The 14,410-nt window shown below is 39.0% G+C and overlaps 1 protein-coding gene across 4 annotated transcripts in view; it reads left to right on the top strand.

Annotated features, from left to right (window-relative positions):
* Ptprr (protein tyrosine phosphatase receptor type R) overlaps positions 1-14,410 on the top strand; it is a 213,882-nt gene that overhangs the window by 193,511 nt on the left and 5,961 nt on the right. For all 4 annotated transcript variants that reach the window (XM_042698790.1, XM_042698791.1, XM_042698792.1 and 1 more), the window contains 2 exons: positions 1,425-1,582; positions 6,057-6,170. In XM_042698790.1, the coding sequence (XP_042554724.1) occupies positions 1,425-1,582; positions 6,057-6,170 (272 nt within the window). The remainder of the gene's footprint in view (positions 1-1,424; positions 1,583-6,056; positions 6,171-14,410) is intronic.

The raw sequence follows: 14,410 nt of genomic DNA on the forward strand, positions 1-14,410 counted from the left end.
AGATTTTCTAAGTTGGATAATAGAGCATCTTACATTTAACGTGTGTGTATGAGTATGTGGGGGGCGATGAATGTGTGCACATGTGCTGGGGCTTGCACTTGTGATCTGGGAACTGTCCCTTAGTTTTGTTTTGTTTTGTTTTTTGCTCAAGGCTAGAGTTCTACTTGAGTCTCAGCTCCACATCCAGCTTTTTTGGCAGTTAATTAGAAATAAGTACCTCACAGACTTTCCTGCCTGGGCTGGCTTCAAACTACCATCCTCAGATCTCAACCTCCTGAGTAGAGAGGATTACAAGTGTTAGCCACTTCTACCCAGCAAGGCTCCTGCTAGAGGCTTTATCAGGAATTTTTTAAATATCATGTTGGTCTCAGCAGCTTTAAGGCCTGCAAAGTTTGAAGGATAAAATCTGCAGGGGTGGGTGGTTGTGGGAAGCAACATGAGCCTGAAGTGTTGATGATATCTTCAAAATCCTGGCATTCCAGTCATTTATAGGGACTTTCCCCAGACCAGCTTATGTCATAGAAAAATTAACTTATTTAGCTCATAGGCAACAGATGCTGAGGAATGTTGCCATGGTATTATTTTGGCCTGTAAAGAATAATCTTCCCAAGGATTTCAATATTATCTGCAGTCTCTGTGCAGGGATAAAATCATCACGAAGAGGCAGAGTGGAGGCAGAGATGCTGGTTTTTATTTAAAGTGTGGTATAAGAAAGCATTTACCCAAACCTATTTTGTTTTGTTTGTTGTCTGAGCTAGGGATAGATCCCAGACCCTTGCATATAAGTAGGCAAGGTGCTCTACTACTGAAGTGCATTCCTAGCCCTTCTGAGTGCTGAGATCACAGGAGTGCACCAGCATATTCAGCTCCAAAACCTGTTTTCCAGCACAAGCCTGATCCATATCACACCCCCTTCTGGTGCTGTCTTGACATGATGCACATGAGCCTTCCAGGTGTTTCCAGTCCAGGAATCCCTACTTTGATTCCTTGCTGCTACTAAATACTGAAGTGTGAGATAGGATGTAGAGATATTAATACAACTGAATATAAAAAAAAAGTTCTTATATGGATTGGTACGTTTAGAATAACCTGTCCTGGGAAAACACAATATATCTTTCTTTCTTGGTGATATTCTTATCTGACACTTTCATTATTGTAACAAAGTATATAAGCATATATTTAGCCTATGGCACATACATTATCTATATTATCCAAGCAGATAGAGATCTGGAGGTAATCTGTCCAACTTTAAGGTCAGGTTTTCTCAAGGTGAAAGAATTAAAAAGAAAAGAATTTAGGTATGTTTTCCACATCGAAGTAAATGACCAGTGAGATGGGAGAGAGAGGAAGCATTCAATCCTGTGTTTTAGACACTTTTCTTTGCCCAAGTGAATAAGGCATTTGATGGCTCTTGCTATTTTCAGCAAGGAAGTCACACCCAGCATGTGAAGCATTACTGGTACACCTCATGGCCAGATCACAAGACTCCAGACAGCGCCCAGCCCCTCCTACAGCTAATGCTGGATGTGGAGGAAGACAGACTGGCTTCTGGGGGCCGAGGGCCTGTCGTGGTCCACTGCAGGTAAGACACTAACTGATCTTTCTACTGAAATAACTCTCCATTCTCTATAGATTCATAGGAAATAGAGCTCTGATTCCCCGATATAACTTACTTGTTAAATTAAACATTGATCGAAGTTGGTTTATTTCCAGGTATTTGAATCTTATTCAAGATGATGCTTACAGACATGCATTCACACTTAGGGAGCATTTTTCAATAAACAGTTCCACAATGGACAAAATACTAGTTCTTAATAAGTGGCTCAGTGAACAGGAGATCTTATTCAGTCATCTAACTTGAAACTTCTCTTGAAACTTGAAACTTTCATTGATTCATTTTCGTCTCTTCCGTCTCATGCACACTAGGAGTTACAGGTATCCTTTCCAAAATCACTGATAACTTTTTGTTATTGTTTTAAGATGGAACCTAGATTGTGTCATTTTCTTTCTGAAACAGCAGCACGCCATGTAACCTAGGCAGGCCTCAAACTCCCAATCCTCCCGCCTCAGCCTCACAAGTGCTGGGATTATAGGCATGCACCACTACACCTGATGAACTATGTTCTTGATAATATTTATCATTATGTTACACTTGGTGGAACCAGTCAACTATTCTTAGAGTTATCGCATGTAAAGAAGGTGAAGATGAATTGATAAAGTGGGAAGTAGACAAGTGATTGCTTATTAAAAGTAAAGCAAAACACTCTTACTGGAAGGGGGTCATGGAAACCAGGCCATTAGCAACATCAATTGTCCGTGGTGGCCCATAACCTCGGGTTAAAGCTCATCTCCCATAACTGGTTAAGAAAGTATTTTAAAGTTATTTACATGACTAACCATTTATTCTCATACTTTTTCAAAATAATTGATATTACTATGTTTAACCTTATAAGTTCCATTTAGAGAGCGTTAGATATTGTGTATAATAAATATGGTATTATTTTAGGTTACAGTTTTAGGCTCCTTTTTGAGATTATGTGAATTAAAGTAAAATGATTATATGTCTATTTATCCAAAGGTATCATTATCTGGCTTCCAGCGTTATAATTTATCCTAAACTTAGTTTGGAGCCAAATGGAGGGGCGGGGGACATATCTGGCAATGGTTTAAGACTGGATCATTAAGTGCTCGGAATATCTAAACTAAACTAGGTACTTTCCCTGTAAAACCAGGTCCCCTCTCTGATTACTATTTCTAAGAATGAGGCCTACTTTTTTCCAGTCACTGAGTGACCAGAGATGACAGTTATCTTTGGCTCTTCTTTCAACTTCAGCCTCAGTATCTAATCAGTCACTAGATTGGCTTTCCTTCAAAGCTTCTCCCATAATCACCATTTCCTGGCCAACCACCCCAGTTCAGGCCCTTATGACCTCACCCATGTTGTTCAACTATACTTGACTAATTGAATACACGTACCCTTATTCCCTAGGCCATGGTGGCCTAGCCTATGCATGTCTCTGGAATAATAGGCCAAAAACTACTCATCATTTTGAGTCCATGGGTTCAAAACTTGTCAGTGACTTCACATTGCCCAGGAGTTCCTAACCTTGAGTCTATGTATAAACTACAGAGATCGGTGGTCTCTTTAAAATTACTCACATATAAAAATCACTTGTGTATAAGCTTTTGTGGATTTTCCCCCAGGGAGCAAAAATTCAGTTTCCCTCTGATCATACAAAATAATATTTATTGAAATGAACTCCAGGAAATGGAAACAAGAGTTCATTTTTTCTTTGTTATTGTTGGGTTTTTTTCCCTTTCTTTTTACCTTATTTATTTTTCTGTCCTTGGGAGGGGTAAGGAGAAATGGAGGAATAAAAACTGAATAGACACTGTATTTGATGTTGGTGCCCTGCATCTTGTATATACATTTCTCTAATTCGGGGAGGGAAAAAGAAAAAGACAAAATGCTTAAATAAGGATACAGGCTGGCCCATTGTAACAATGAGATGTACAAAACACTGTGTTGAAATCGAACTTTACACCTTCAGCAGGTGGGGGTGGGTGGTGGGGGTGTAGTTGTGGAGGTGGGAAGGAAAGGATGGTAGGGGGAAAACAAAGGAGGAGGCAACAATATGTAATAGGAAATGTACTCATTACCTTGCTCATGTAACTGTAACCCCTCTGTACAGCATTTTTAACAATAAAAAAGTATGAAAAAACTGAATAGATGCAACAGTAGTATTCACTAGATACTATGTTGAAAATGAACTATACAACTTGTGGATGGGGACAGGAGGGAAAAACTGGAAGAGAGCTAGGAAAGGGGTGATGTCCAAAAAAGAAATGTATTCATTATATGACTAATATAATGTAACCCCTCAAAAATTATCTTTATAATAACTAAAAATTTATAAAAAGCAAAAGCCAAAGAAATTTCAGTTTCCATCGATTTCAAAAAAAGAAGTGTAAAGGACACAGTCCAAAGTTTTTAGTCCTTCATATAAAGATTACCTTCTCAATATTACTTGCCCACTCTTCCACCAAAACACTTTTCTCTTCCAGCCAGGCTAGGCTGCTTACTGTTACAAGTCACATATTTTGTCCTGCATTAATTCTTATTTATATCGATGTCATACATGGAATGTACTTTCTCATTCATTGAAGACAACATGCTCTCAAATCCTATCTCTTCCTCAAAACAAACTCTTTGTAGACACTTCAAATATAAGGATTCATTTCTTTTCAATTTTTCTGTCCTCATATTCAACAAGATACAAAAGTCAAATAGAAGAAATATTTGCTATCTGAGGAACCAAGAGAAGAGCAATTAATTCTAACCATGAGAATTGAAGATAGCTTCTAACCAATGGAATAATGTTAGGCTGAGGAAGGAAGGAAGGAAGGGAGGGAGGGAGGGAGGGAGGGAGAGAAGGAGGGAAGGAGGGAGGGAGGGAGGGAGGGAAAGAAACAAGGAAAGAAGGAGAGAGGAAGAAAGGAAGGAAGGAAGGAAGGAAGAAGGGAAGGAAGGAAGAAGGAAATGTTTGTGGTTTTGCAAAGATGGGCAAGCGCTTTTTTTTCCTGCTTGAGAAGTCATCATTAACATAGAAAGAAAAATTGAAGAATAAAAGGCTTTGGTTGCAAGAGTTCATGAAAACGAAAGCAATAGCACATAGAGTAGCAAAAATACATCAAAGACATAGACAGCAAAAATACATCAAGTTAGTTACATTCATATTTTGCTAGGTCATGAGTACCATGGTAGGTTTGATACTGTGCTGCATGGGACTACCTATAGGTTTTTAGTAGGGAATGATATAATGAAGTCCTTAGTTTAGATAGAGGAGCCTAGCTTTTCGTTGTATGTATCATGAATTTTAAGTTCAGGGAAACATTGGAGACGTGGAAAACCATGACATCACTTCTCATCATTAAATCAAGAGATGTTGAAGACATGAGTAAGTCTACAGAAAGGAAAGTACAGAACCACAAAGTCTCAGCAGAGATGGGGGAAATGGAGGAATGGGTAACAGATGGGATGTGGGAGGTGACAGAGGGGGAGATAGTGAAGATGGCTCCAAGATTTCTAGGCTGGAAAAACTTGGCTGACGGGCAATGTCATTGAGGGAAAAGATAATTAAGTCCATCTTTAAGACATCCAATTTAGTTACCCTGAACAAGTGTAAAATAGCAACCACCAGAATTCCAGCTGGGAGGAATGTAGGGAGTTTAGATAAAGACTTGAGAGGAATTTACATGAAGACTTCGCAGGATAAATGGGGAGGGAGATTGGCAGGTTCCCCATCCATGGATATGTCTTCTAAGGCAGCGTTTCTAGTCAAATATTACCTCTATATAAATAGCCTGGAAATATGTGGCTCCAGCCCCATCTTCTCTCCTCAATAGAACTGAACCATTGCTTATTCACGACTTCTCAACATCTGAACTCCTCATACCAGCCTCCTCCAACTATCCCTTATTCCTGAATTCACCTATGCCTTGGTGTTCCCTCATCCTTTTTAGTCTCCAGATCTCATCACCTTTGTTCTTGTCAACTTCAACTCCAGTCCTTTAGACTCATATTTGTTATAAATCTAAACCTTCTCCCCTTCTTTCTACTGCTTATGTTTTACCTGAGCTCAAACTCTTGTTATTCATTCCAGAACCATATGCAGTGCCCCCCTCCTCCCCAGCCTGCCCATCTCCTTCCAGCCTGCCCATCTCCTCCTTCCACCCCACTATCCTACTATTTCTCATCCTATCACTTAAAACTAAGTGAAATGATATATTTAAGGACTGGGGCATGGTTCAATTGGTAGAGGACTTGCCTTGCAAGTGTGAGATACTGAGTTCAAATCACCACACACACACACACACACACACACACACACACACACACACACACATCACAGCATAAGGCCTGGTGCGTAATACTCAACACATATTTTTTTATTATACTCTCACCTTTGTTTCATATTGAAAAATATCCTTTTAGAAGACTTTAGATAACTTTGTTATCTTTCCCCATTTTTTAATTCCTTTTCTTTTCCTTTCAGCGCAGGGATCGGTAGAACTGGGTGTTTTATTGCTACATCCATTGGTTGTCAGCAGTTGAAAGAAGAAGGAGTGGTTGATACATTAAGCATTGTCTGCCAGCTCCGTGTGGACAGGTGAGTGTCCAGAGGTCCATGACACCGAGAACTTACTTCAGAGCAGCTGATCCGCTTGCTTCAAAAGCATCACAGGCCTTAGGTTCCTCAATCTCTATAGAGATTACTGTAACATGCTAGAGAATACATAGTACGTTTGAAAGACATTGAAGAAAATGTTATTTGTAACAGGAAATGATTCCTCCTCATTCTAATACAGGTTATACAGGGTATTTATGTTCTCTCTCTTTTCCTTTCTCTCTTTTCCTCTTTCTCTTCCTCTCTCTCTTTCCCTCTCTCTGTCTCTGTCTCTCTCTGTCTGTCTGTCCCTCTCTCTCCCCCCTCCCCTCAAGACTGAAGGCAATTCAAGGTCTCATGTATGGTAGGCAAACACTCAGCATTTTACTAAACCTCTTAGATGACCCTAGACCTTTGATTGGTTTCTGAGATAAGATCTTGCTAACTTTTCCAGAGCTTGCTTTAAACTTAAAATCCTTTTTCCTTTTGCCTTGCAAGTAACTAGGATTATAGGCATGTGCTACCATGCCTAGCTTATTTATAGTATCTTGCATCCTTTTTTCCTTTATAATCTGCATTTTTCTTTGACTTAAATTGATTACTCCTTTTTAGCCGCATGTTCTTTTGTTTCTGTTTTTTGTTTGGTCTGTGGTTGGTGCCAGTCCTGGGGCTTGAACTCAGGGTCAAGGTGCTATCCCTGAGCTTCTGTGCTCAAGGCTAATGCTTTATCATTTGCACCACAGCTCACCTTCCAGCTGAGTAGTATTACAGCAGCTCTTGGCAAGCATCTTATTTTTTTCCCTAATTAAATGTTATTGTCAAGGTGATACACAGAGGGGTTACAGTTACATAAGTCAGGTAGTGAGTATATTTCTTGTCACCATCTTATTCTTTTAAAGTGAAATATACGAGGACTCTACTACCAAGAGTCTTGATTTGTTCTTGTTTCTGCTGCTGCTGTTAGTTGCAGTCTCACTACGTAGGTCAGACTAGACAAACACTATATAGCTAAGTCTGGCCTTACAATTTGGTTTCCAATTTGTGGGATTGCAGACAGGCATCACTCACGGAGCCAAGAGTCTTTCTTTTCTTTTCTTTTTTAATTTTGGTTGTAGTGAAATGCATGTAATAATGCTTATACATGCATGAAAAACTCTGTACCATTAAACAGCTCCCAAGTCTTCCTTCAGCCCAATACTTAGCAACAACCATTCTATTTTCTGTCCTGTGAAGTTGCCTATTCTAAGTATCTTTCATCAGCAAAAATCATTCTTGGACTTGTCTTTTTGTGTCTGACCTATTTCCCTTTATATGATATCTGCAAGGTTCTGGTTGTAGCAGGTATCTATTGAATGAATATAACCATATTGGTTCATCCATTCATTTGTCAATGGAAATTTAGATTCTTTCCACCTGTTGGCTGTTGTGAATAATGTTGTGAATATGGATTTACACATACCTATTTGAAACCCCATTTTAAATTCTGTATATTACTATATATTGCTGTATATTCTCTATATTGCTGGGTCACATTATCTTTTAAGATTTCCTTAACAAATATTTATTAAGCACCTATGATATATTACATTCTAAGATTCCAGTGAAAGAAGCAAATGATGATTCTGAAATCTCAGTCTAGGCAAGGCACTCAGAATGGGAGCTGGCACACAATAAGCCATCCATAAAAGTTTACTATGCTATTATCATCTTCATTACTCCAAGGCTTTGCAAGTATATCTTTCCTCTCCTTTTTCTTTTAATTTTGACTGACTAATTAAACTACATTTGTCACTGGAGTTGAGATTCTGGGCTCTGACCAGGAACTGGTGGCTCATGCCTTTCATTATGGCTAATTGGTGGCTTAGAGTGAGAGAATGGCAGCCCAGGTAGAAAAGCTCATAAGATCCCTTCTCAACCACAGCTGAGAGCCACATACCTGGCATATTAGCTACATAAAAGGCTGCAATTGAGAGGACCAGTCACAGCAACCACTCCATAAAATCCATAAGGGAAGCTGGACATGGTGACGCTTGCCTTTCACTCCAGCAAGATAGGAAGCCTAAAACTAGGCAGCTCATGACCCAGGCACAAGTCAATGAAAGAAACAACAATAATTAGCCCAAAACAAGCCTGGAAATGTGGCTCAGCAGTAGAGTACCTGCCTAGCAAATATGAAGCCCTTACGTCAAATACTCAGTCAAAAAAAATCCACATATTCTCGATGTTAGAAATATTGACTGAATTTGTATATTCTGGTTCTATCCCTTTCTGATTGGGTAGCATTGAGTCGAGTTACTGACCTTTTCCATGAACTGGAAATTTCCATCTAGAAAATGGAGTTATTAGTATACATACTCTTATGTTGCAAGGATTAGATGATGATCAGCATCTGTAGCACACAAACTAAACATATACCTGTAAACTGGAGATGGTAATGCAAACCACAGTGGAGAGCAGTAACACTTAAATGACATTAAACCTATGATGTAGTTAGTAAATCTTTGACTATTTCTCATCCTCATTTGACAGATTTAACTTTCTCCTTTATACACTCTTCATGTAACCGCTTTCAAAGGTATTTGAAATGAATGAAAATGTACATAAGAAAATATACACATATGTTCTTTAATGTACATTAGAAAGTCCATGGCAATCATCCCTTCTCTCCCTCTCATAATTGCTGACATAGATTTGTAAGATTTGCTTGCCTCCTGTTGTACACCAGCCAAATTGTGATGTAGTTGTTTCACTCAGACTTGAGGACCTATGTTAACCCAGCAAGAAGTTCCTAAGGAAAAAGATAAAGGATTGCACCCAGTTAGCCAGCAAGGAGCCGATGCTACATCAACCCCAGTCTCTCCTACTTTGTGATTTTATAAGCAAGGCTCCAGCATGGAACCTTACATCCCTGATGGACTCTAGTTCACACACCCGGTCCCACTTCCCTTCTGAGTGATGCCAGAATTCCATGAATACCAGATAAAGTGCATGGATCCAAACTGACTCTGAACCAAGTTGGCCTCCAACAATACCTGTCCTGATGCTATTTGGAACAATGTGCTGCTGAAACATGGGTTTGATGTCTTTTCATTCTGTTGGCTCCTGTGACTGTTGATTGTCTCCTACTCCCCCTCATACCTCTCCCACCCACTTGTGCAGCTGACCTCCACTTTGGACTCGACTTCCCCGCCACATTCCTCTGTGGAGTATGCCTAATTATCCTCTGGCTCTGAATGGAATCACGATACCTCCTCTATCTACGCCTTCCTTCCTAAAGCAAATGGTCAGAAAATTTAGCCTTGGCCTTCTATCCCCACCGAGGTCTTCCCACTGCATGGCCTCTTATTCTTGATAGGATCTTTTATCACATCCAACTTCTCTACAGATGTGAAGCCTATAGGATTCCTACCCCTCGGATTTGAATTCCAGCCAAAATGTGTGTCATAATCATTCTGATTTATTAACCCCCTACTCCACATTCTTGCTGAGCAGCTGCTTCTGTTGTTTATGAAACAAACCCTCTTCCCCATGTTCTCCCAGAAAAGCCTTTCCTTCTTTTTCCTTCCTTCATGGAATCAATGCAGATTTTCCTTATAGTAGCTCTTCCTTCTGTTGTATACACCTGTAGAATTTATTTTAAAAAAACTAGAGAAAAACTTTCCTCTGTTCTCTCGTCTTACTTATTTTGCTTCCCCATCATTCTTGCTTTTCGCTTCAGCAATTTAACCTTGTGCTGACATAGCTCATTTTTTAGATTCCAAGGGATAGCTGACTGATGCCATGGATTGCATCTTTGACTCACACCACTAATATGAAAGCTAGTCTCAGAAAATCTGAACAGCCACATTTGTTCTTTCATAATATCGATCTTTCTTCACTCTTCAAACCTTTGCTACACTCTGATCTCTCTAGCCATCCTTGCCTTCTGCTCTAGATCTGTCTCCAGACATTCCAGAATCCATTTTTTAACACAAAGAAGCCGGTCTAGTCACAGAGCATCCACTTGGCCTTCAAAGCATGTAACTCATAGAACTTTCAAAATCAAGAGTAGGAAAAGATGTATGCCTGGTCCTCACTTTTTGTAATGAGAAAGCAATAATCTGAAGGTCACAAAACTTTCCTCCGTGACTATCTAAGCAGGATGGAGAGGTATAACAAGAAGCATGAACTATTTCTTCAAGATGTATACAGTGAAAGAAGACTTGAGATGGGATAATAATTTGAGTTTGAACAGGAACCATTGAATACAGAAAAGGAGTGTGTAGCTGGCTAATCCAAAGAATCCAACTGAGAATAATAAGAAATATAAAAGAGCAAAAGATTTAGTTTATACTTTGCAGAGTGTGAACTGCGCAAGACTTTTCCTAGCTATCTTACTAACAATGGCCTCCACCTATGGGTAGCCCAAGGTGGCACATAGTACATCTGACTTTTATAATCTACTGCTCATTACTTAGACTCATTGAAGGAGGCACTCTGACAAGTCCAGGCATAGATTGTGAAATGAAGCTTGTTTCATGACTGCTTAAGTCAAGAGTTTGAGCACCATCTGGGCATAGTGGTGTACAACTATAATCCCAACACGTGGGAAGCAGCAATAGGTAGATCTTGAGTTCAAGGCCAGCCTTGGCTATGTAGTAAGGCCCAGTTACAAACAGAGTTTGAACACTGGGCAGGATGAAAATGCTACTTTCAAAAGAAAAATTTATAATAATGGTTGTTATTCAACAGGGGAAAACAAGACATTTGTACTCGAACTGTAAATCTGCATGTTAGCAATAAACCCAAATAGTTCTGGTTTAGAAATGAATGTGCTGTGCTGAATAGATGTTTCCAGTCTAACAATGACAAAGCCATTTGGTAGACTCCTCATTTCTCTGGCAAGACATTATTATTATTGGCTTTAGGGCAGCTTCTATTAATAGATGCCACAGTTCTCATGGCAGATTCATGAGTCTGTGATTCTCCTTTTAATGATACTTCTGAGCATATTTTGAGCTAAAATAAGATTCCTTTTTTCCTAAGTAGTTCAAATTCAGTACAAGGCACCCACGAGTGTTTTATTTAGAAAAGTATTAATGGATCATCTCCTCAGCCCCATAGAGTTAGTTTTAATTAAGAGAAGAAGGGGTCCTTTGACAATTGGGATGGGGACATTCTGGTAGGAAGGCAAGCCAGCAGCCACGGACCATGGGGAGTGGCCAGGTGTCAGTGGGTCAGACCTCCTGGAGCTTTGTGCTAACCCAGGCTCTGCTCTCAATCTCCTATGTGACCATTATCTACTCTAGGGGTCTCTGTAACAAAAAGAGAAAGAAGGCATAACAGTAAGTCCTCCACTTCTCCTGGTTATCAGAATCTTTTTTAGGAGTAAAATACTTCATGGATTTCAACCTGTAAGCATTTCATAATGCTTGGAATTTGATTTCCATGTTCTGACTCACAACAGGATCTACATGCTTTTCAAAATTAATGATGCTCATACAGTCTATGCATATTTATTTGGTACACCAGTAATACTGGGATCACAAGTAGGTTTAAGAAACCTTGCAATAAGATACCATCTCAGTCCTTAGATTTTCCTGATAGGGAATGATGGATTGGTTTTCTGAGCTTCCTTTCAGCTTTGGTGATTGACTGTCTAAGTACCTTTCACCCATTTCAAGAAATACCAAGAATACTCATAACATTTTCCCGGCATCTATTAGGGAAAGGATGGTTTAAAAGAATCAGGCGTTGTGGGCTAGGAATGTGACTTAGTGGAAGAGTGTTTGCAAACCCTGGGTTCAATTCCTCAGTACCACATAAACAGAAAAAGCCGGAAGTGGTGCTGTGACTCAAGTAGAAGTCCTACCCTTGAGCAAAAGAAGCTCAGGGACAGTGCCTAGGCCCTGAGTTCAAGTACCAGGACTGGCAAAAAATAAAAATAAAAAGAATAGGCCTTGGGAATATTAAACAAAGGAGAAACCTCTTAAAGAAAATCCAACACCAAAAGAGGAAAGTCAATATCCAAAGTCACATAGCTTATTTTCACTTAGCAAATTTGACACCCAAAATTGAATTACCAATTTTTCTCAAATGGCTCAATTTTGGATTTGTTTTGGATTCTAAAAGACTATTTTTTTTCCTGAAGTGTGAGACTTAATTGGTTAAGCATATAGTTCAAAGAATAATATTTTGGCAATGACCCAGAACTAGTTGCTATATAAATCAAGAAAATTTGCTTATCTCTGATTGTTTCAGTCTAGATTGTTTCTTACTAACATCCAGATGTAATAATTATAACAAATTTTCTGTTGTAGAAAAAGATCTTTCTTTAGTCACATTCCTTATTGACAGATGACTATTAGATGTACAGAGGCCAATGATAATTTCCAAAATGTAAGTGCAAAAAGGATCTATAACATTAGTACTAAACTGAACACAGTGTAAACATTTTTTATTACAGAAAGACTTTCCATATCTTCCTTATACCTTTTAATCGCAAATATCACTTAAGTGTTGAGACTATACGATTTAATTAACAATTCTAATTGTAAAGCCAAGCACCAGTGGCTCATGCCTGTAAACCTAGCTACTCAGCAGGCTAAGATTTAAGGATTGTGTTTCAATGCCATTCCAGGCTGGAAAAACAACGATACTCTTATCTCCAATTAAATACCAGAAAAGCCAAAAATGGAGCTGTAGCTCAAGTGGCAGAGCACTAATTTGAGCACAAAAACTCAAGAATAGCACTCAGACCCTGAGTTCAAACCCTAGGAACGACACCACACACCCAAAAAGAATTCTAACTGTGAGAATGAAGCTATGGCTCCTGTGGTAGGGTACCAGCTTTGAGCACAAAAGCTAAGCAAGAATGTGTGGCCCTGAGTTCAACCCCTGGCCTACTAGCATCAAAAAATTAAATAAGTAAAAAGGAATTTTAATTGCTATACAGTTAAACCAGACTTTGCTATGTGTAGCTTCTAGGCTACAAGAGATAACATAGGCATAAAGGTTACACCATGTGTGATAGTAAGAGGTCATTTATTCAGTGAGTGTAAGAGAAATAATGTGTCTTTAAAAGTATTAAAGACCATGGTAATAAGCAGTCAAGGGCACTCAGAAAATACTTCATACACATTAAGGAGAATGACTAAAGAACAAGACTGAAACATCAGAAGATGTCTCAGAAGTATGGGAAGAGCACATTCCACTGCAGGGTGACCTCCAGCAACTTTTTCCTTGTATTTATTTTCATTCCATTGGCACTTCTTGGCATTGGCAGAATTCAAAAGGTGAATTTGGGAAATGAAACATAGAAAAGAATATCAGGTTCCAAGGCCTTTTATCTTTTCTTTTCCTCCCCTTTCCCCACAGAAACAGGAAACAATCTGTCTGATACTCTTTTTTTTTTTTTTTTGAGAGCTAATGGTGAAATCTGTAGTAGTCTTTGTACATCCTTACTTTGGATGACTTAAGTTGGAATGACATCCAAGGTCCTCACTTGTAGCTCCCCAGACAGGATAGAAAAAGGTTTCCAGTGTGCGTCATATCATTGTTTAAATGTTTTGATTACTCACTTGAGTTTGATGATTTTCTTTTCTACATTTTTTCTTAACTACAGCAATCTTAGAGAGGGAACATATATGCCATCAGTGTCCTGTAATATTCTTTATTCCCAAAATCTACTTAAACAATTTCTAATCAAGCTTTTATTTGCTGGATCACATTTTGAACAATAGTCTTATATTTATGTCTCTCTGCATGCCCAACGAATCTCAACGCTGTTCCTATATAGTGAAAGGTCTTTGGAGATCATGAATTCGGCATTTTGGGACCCATAGTTTAAAGGCACTTATAGATAAAGCCTTAGGAATCAGTGTGGATTTTCTTGGTATTATAACTTCTGTATTAAAAAAAAAAAAGTTACACTGATTGAACCTTTCAAGGGAGTTGCCACGACAACCTTCCTAGCTAGGAGTTAATTGAGTGTGAACCTGGGTATTCAGACTAAAAGGGCTAATTTTCAGAAGGGGAAAAATGGATTTAATAATGCTAGAGTTGTCAATGACTTATCATTTGGTCTGGGCTGTCTTTTATGGCCTACCACCTATTTGGGAAAAAGTGTCTATGAATTGAAATATCTGGTCAAAATCATGTTATGTTTAAGTTCTCCTTCTTGATGTGAAAAAGCTCCTTGGAAGAAGGGGTGGCTCAGACACACCACGCAGCTGTCCCCAAATTGGGACATCAACTTAACCTCA

This window comes from Dipodomys spectabilis, unplaced genomic scaffold (genome assembly GCF_019054845.1).
Source record: "Dipodomys spectabilis isolate Male_0828 unplaced genomic scaffold, ASM1905484v1 ptg000234l, whole genome shotgun sequence".
Lineage (NCBI taxonomy): Eukaryota > Metazoa > Chordata > Mammalia > Rodentia > Heteromyidae > Dipodomys > Dipodomys spectabilis.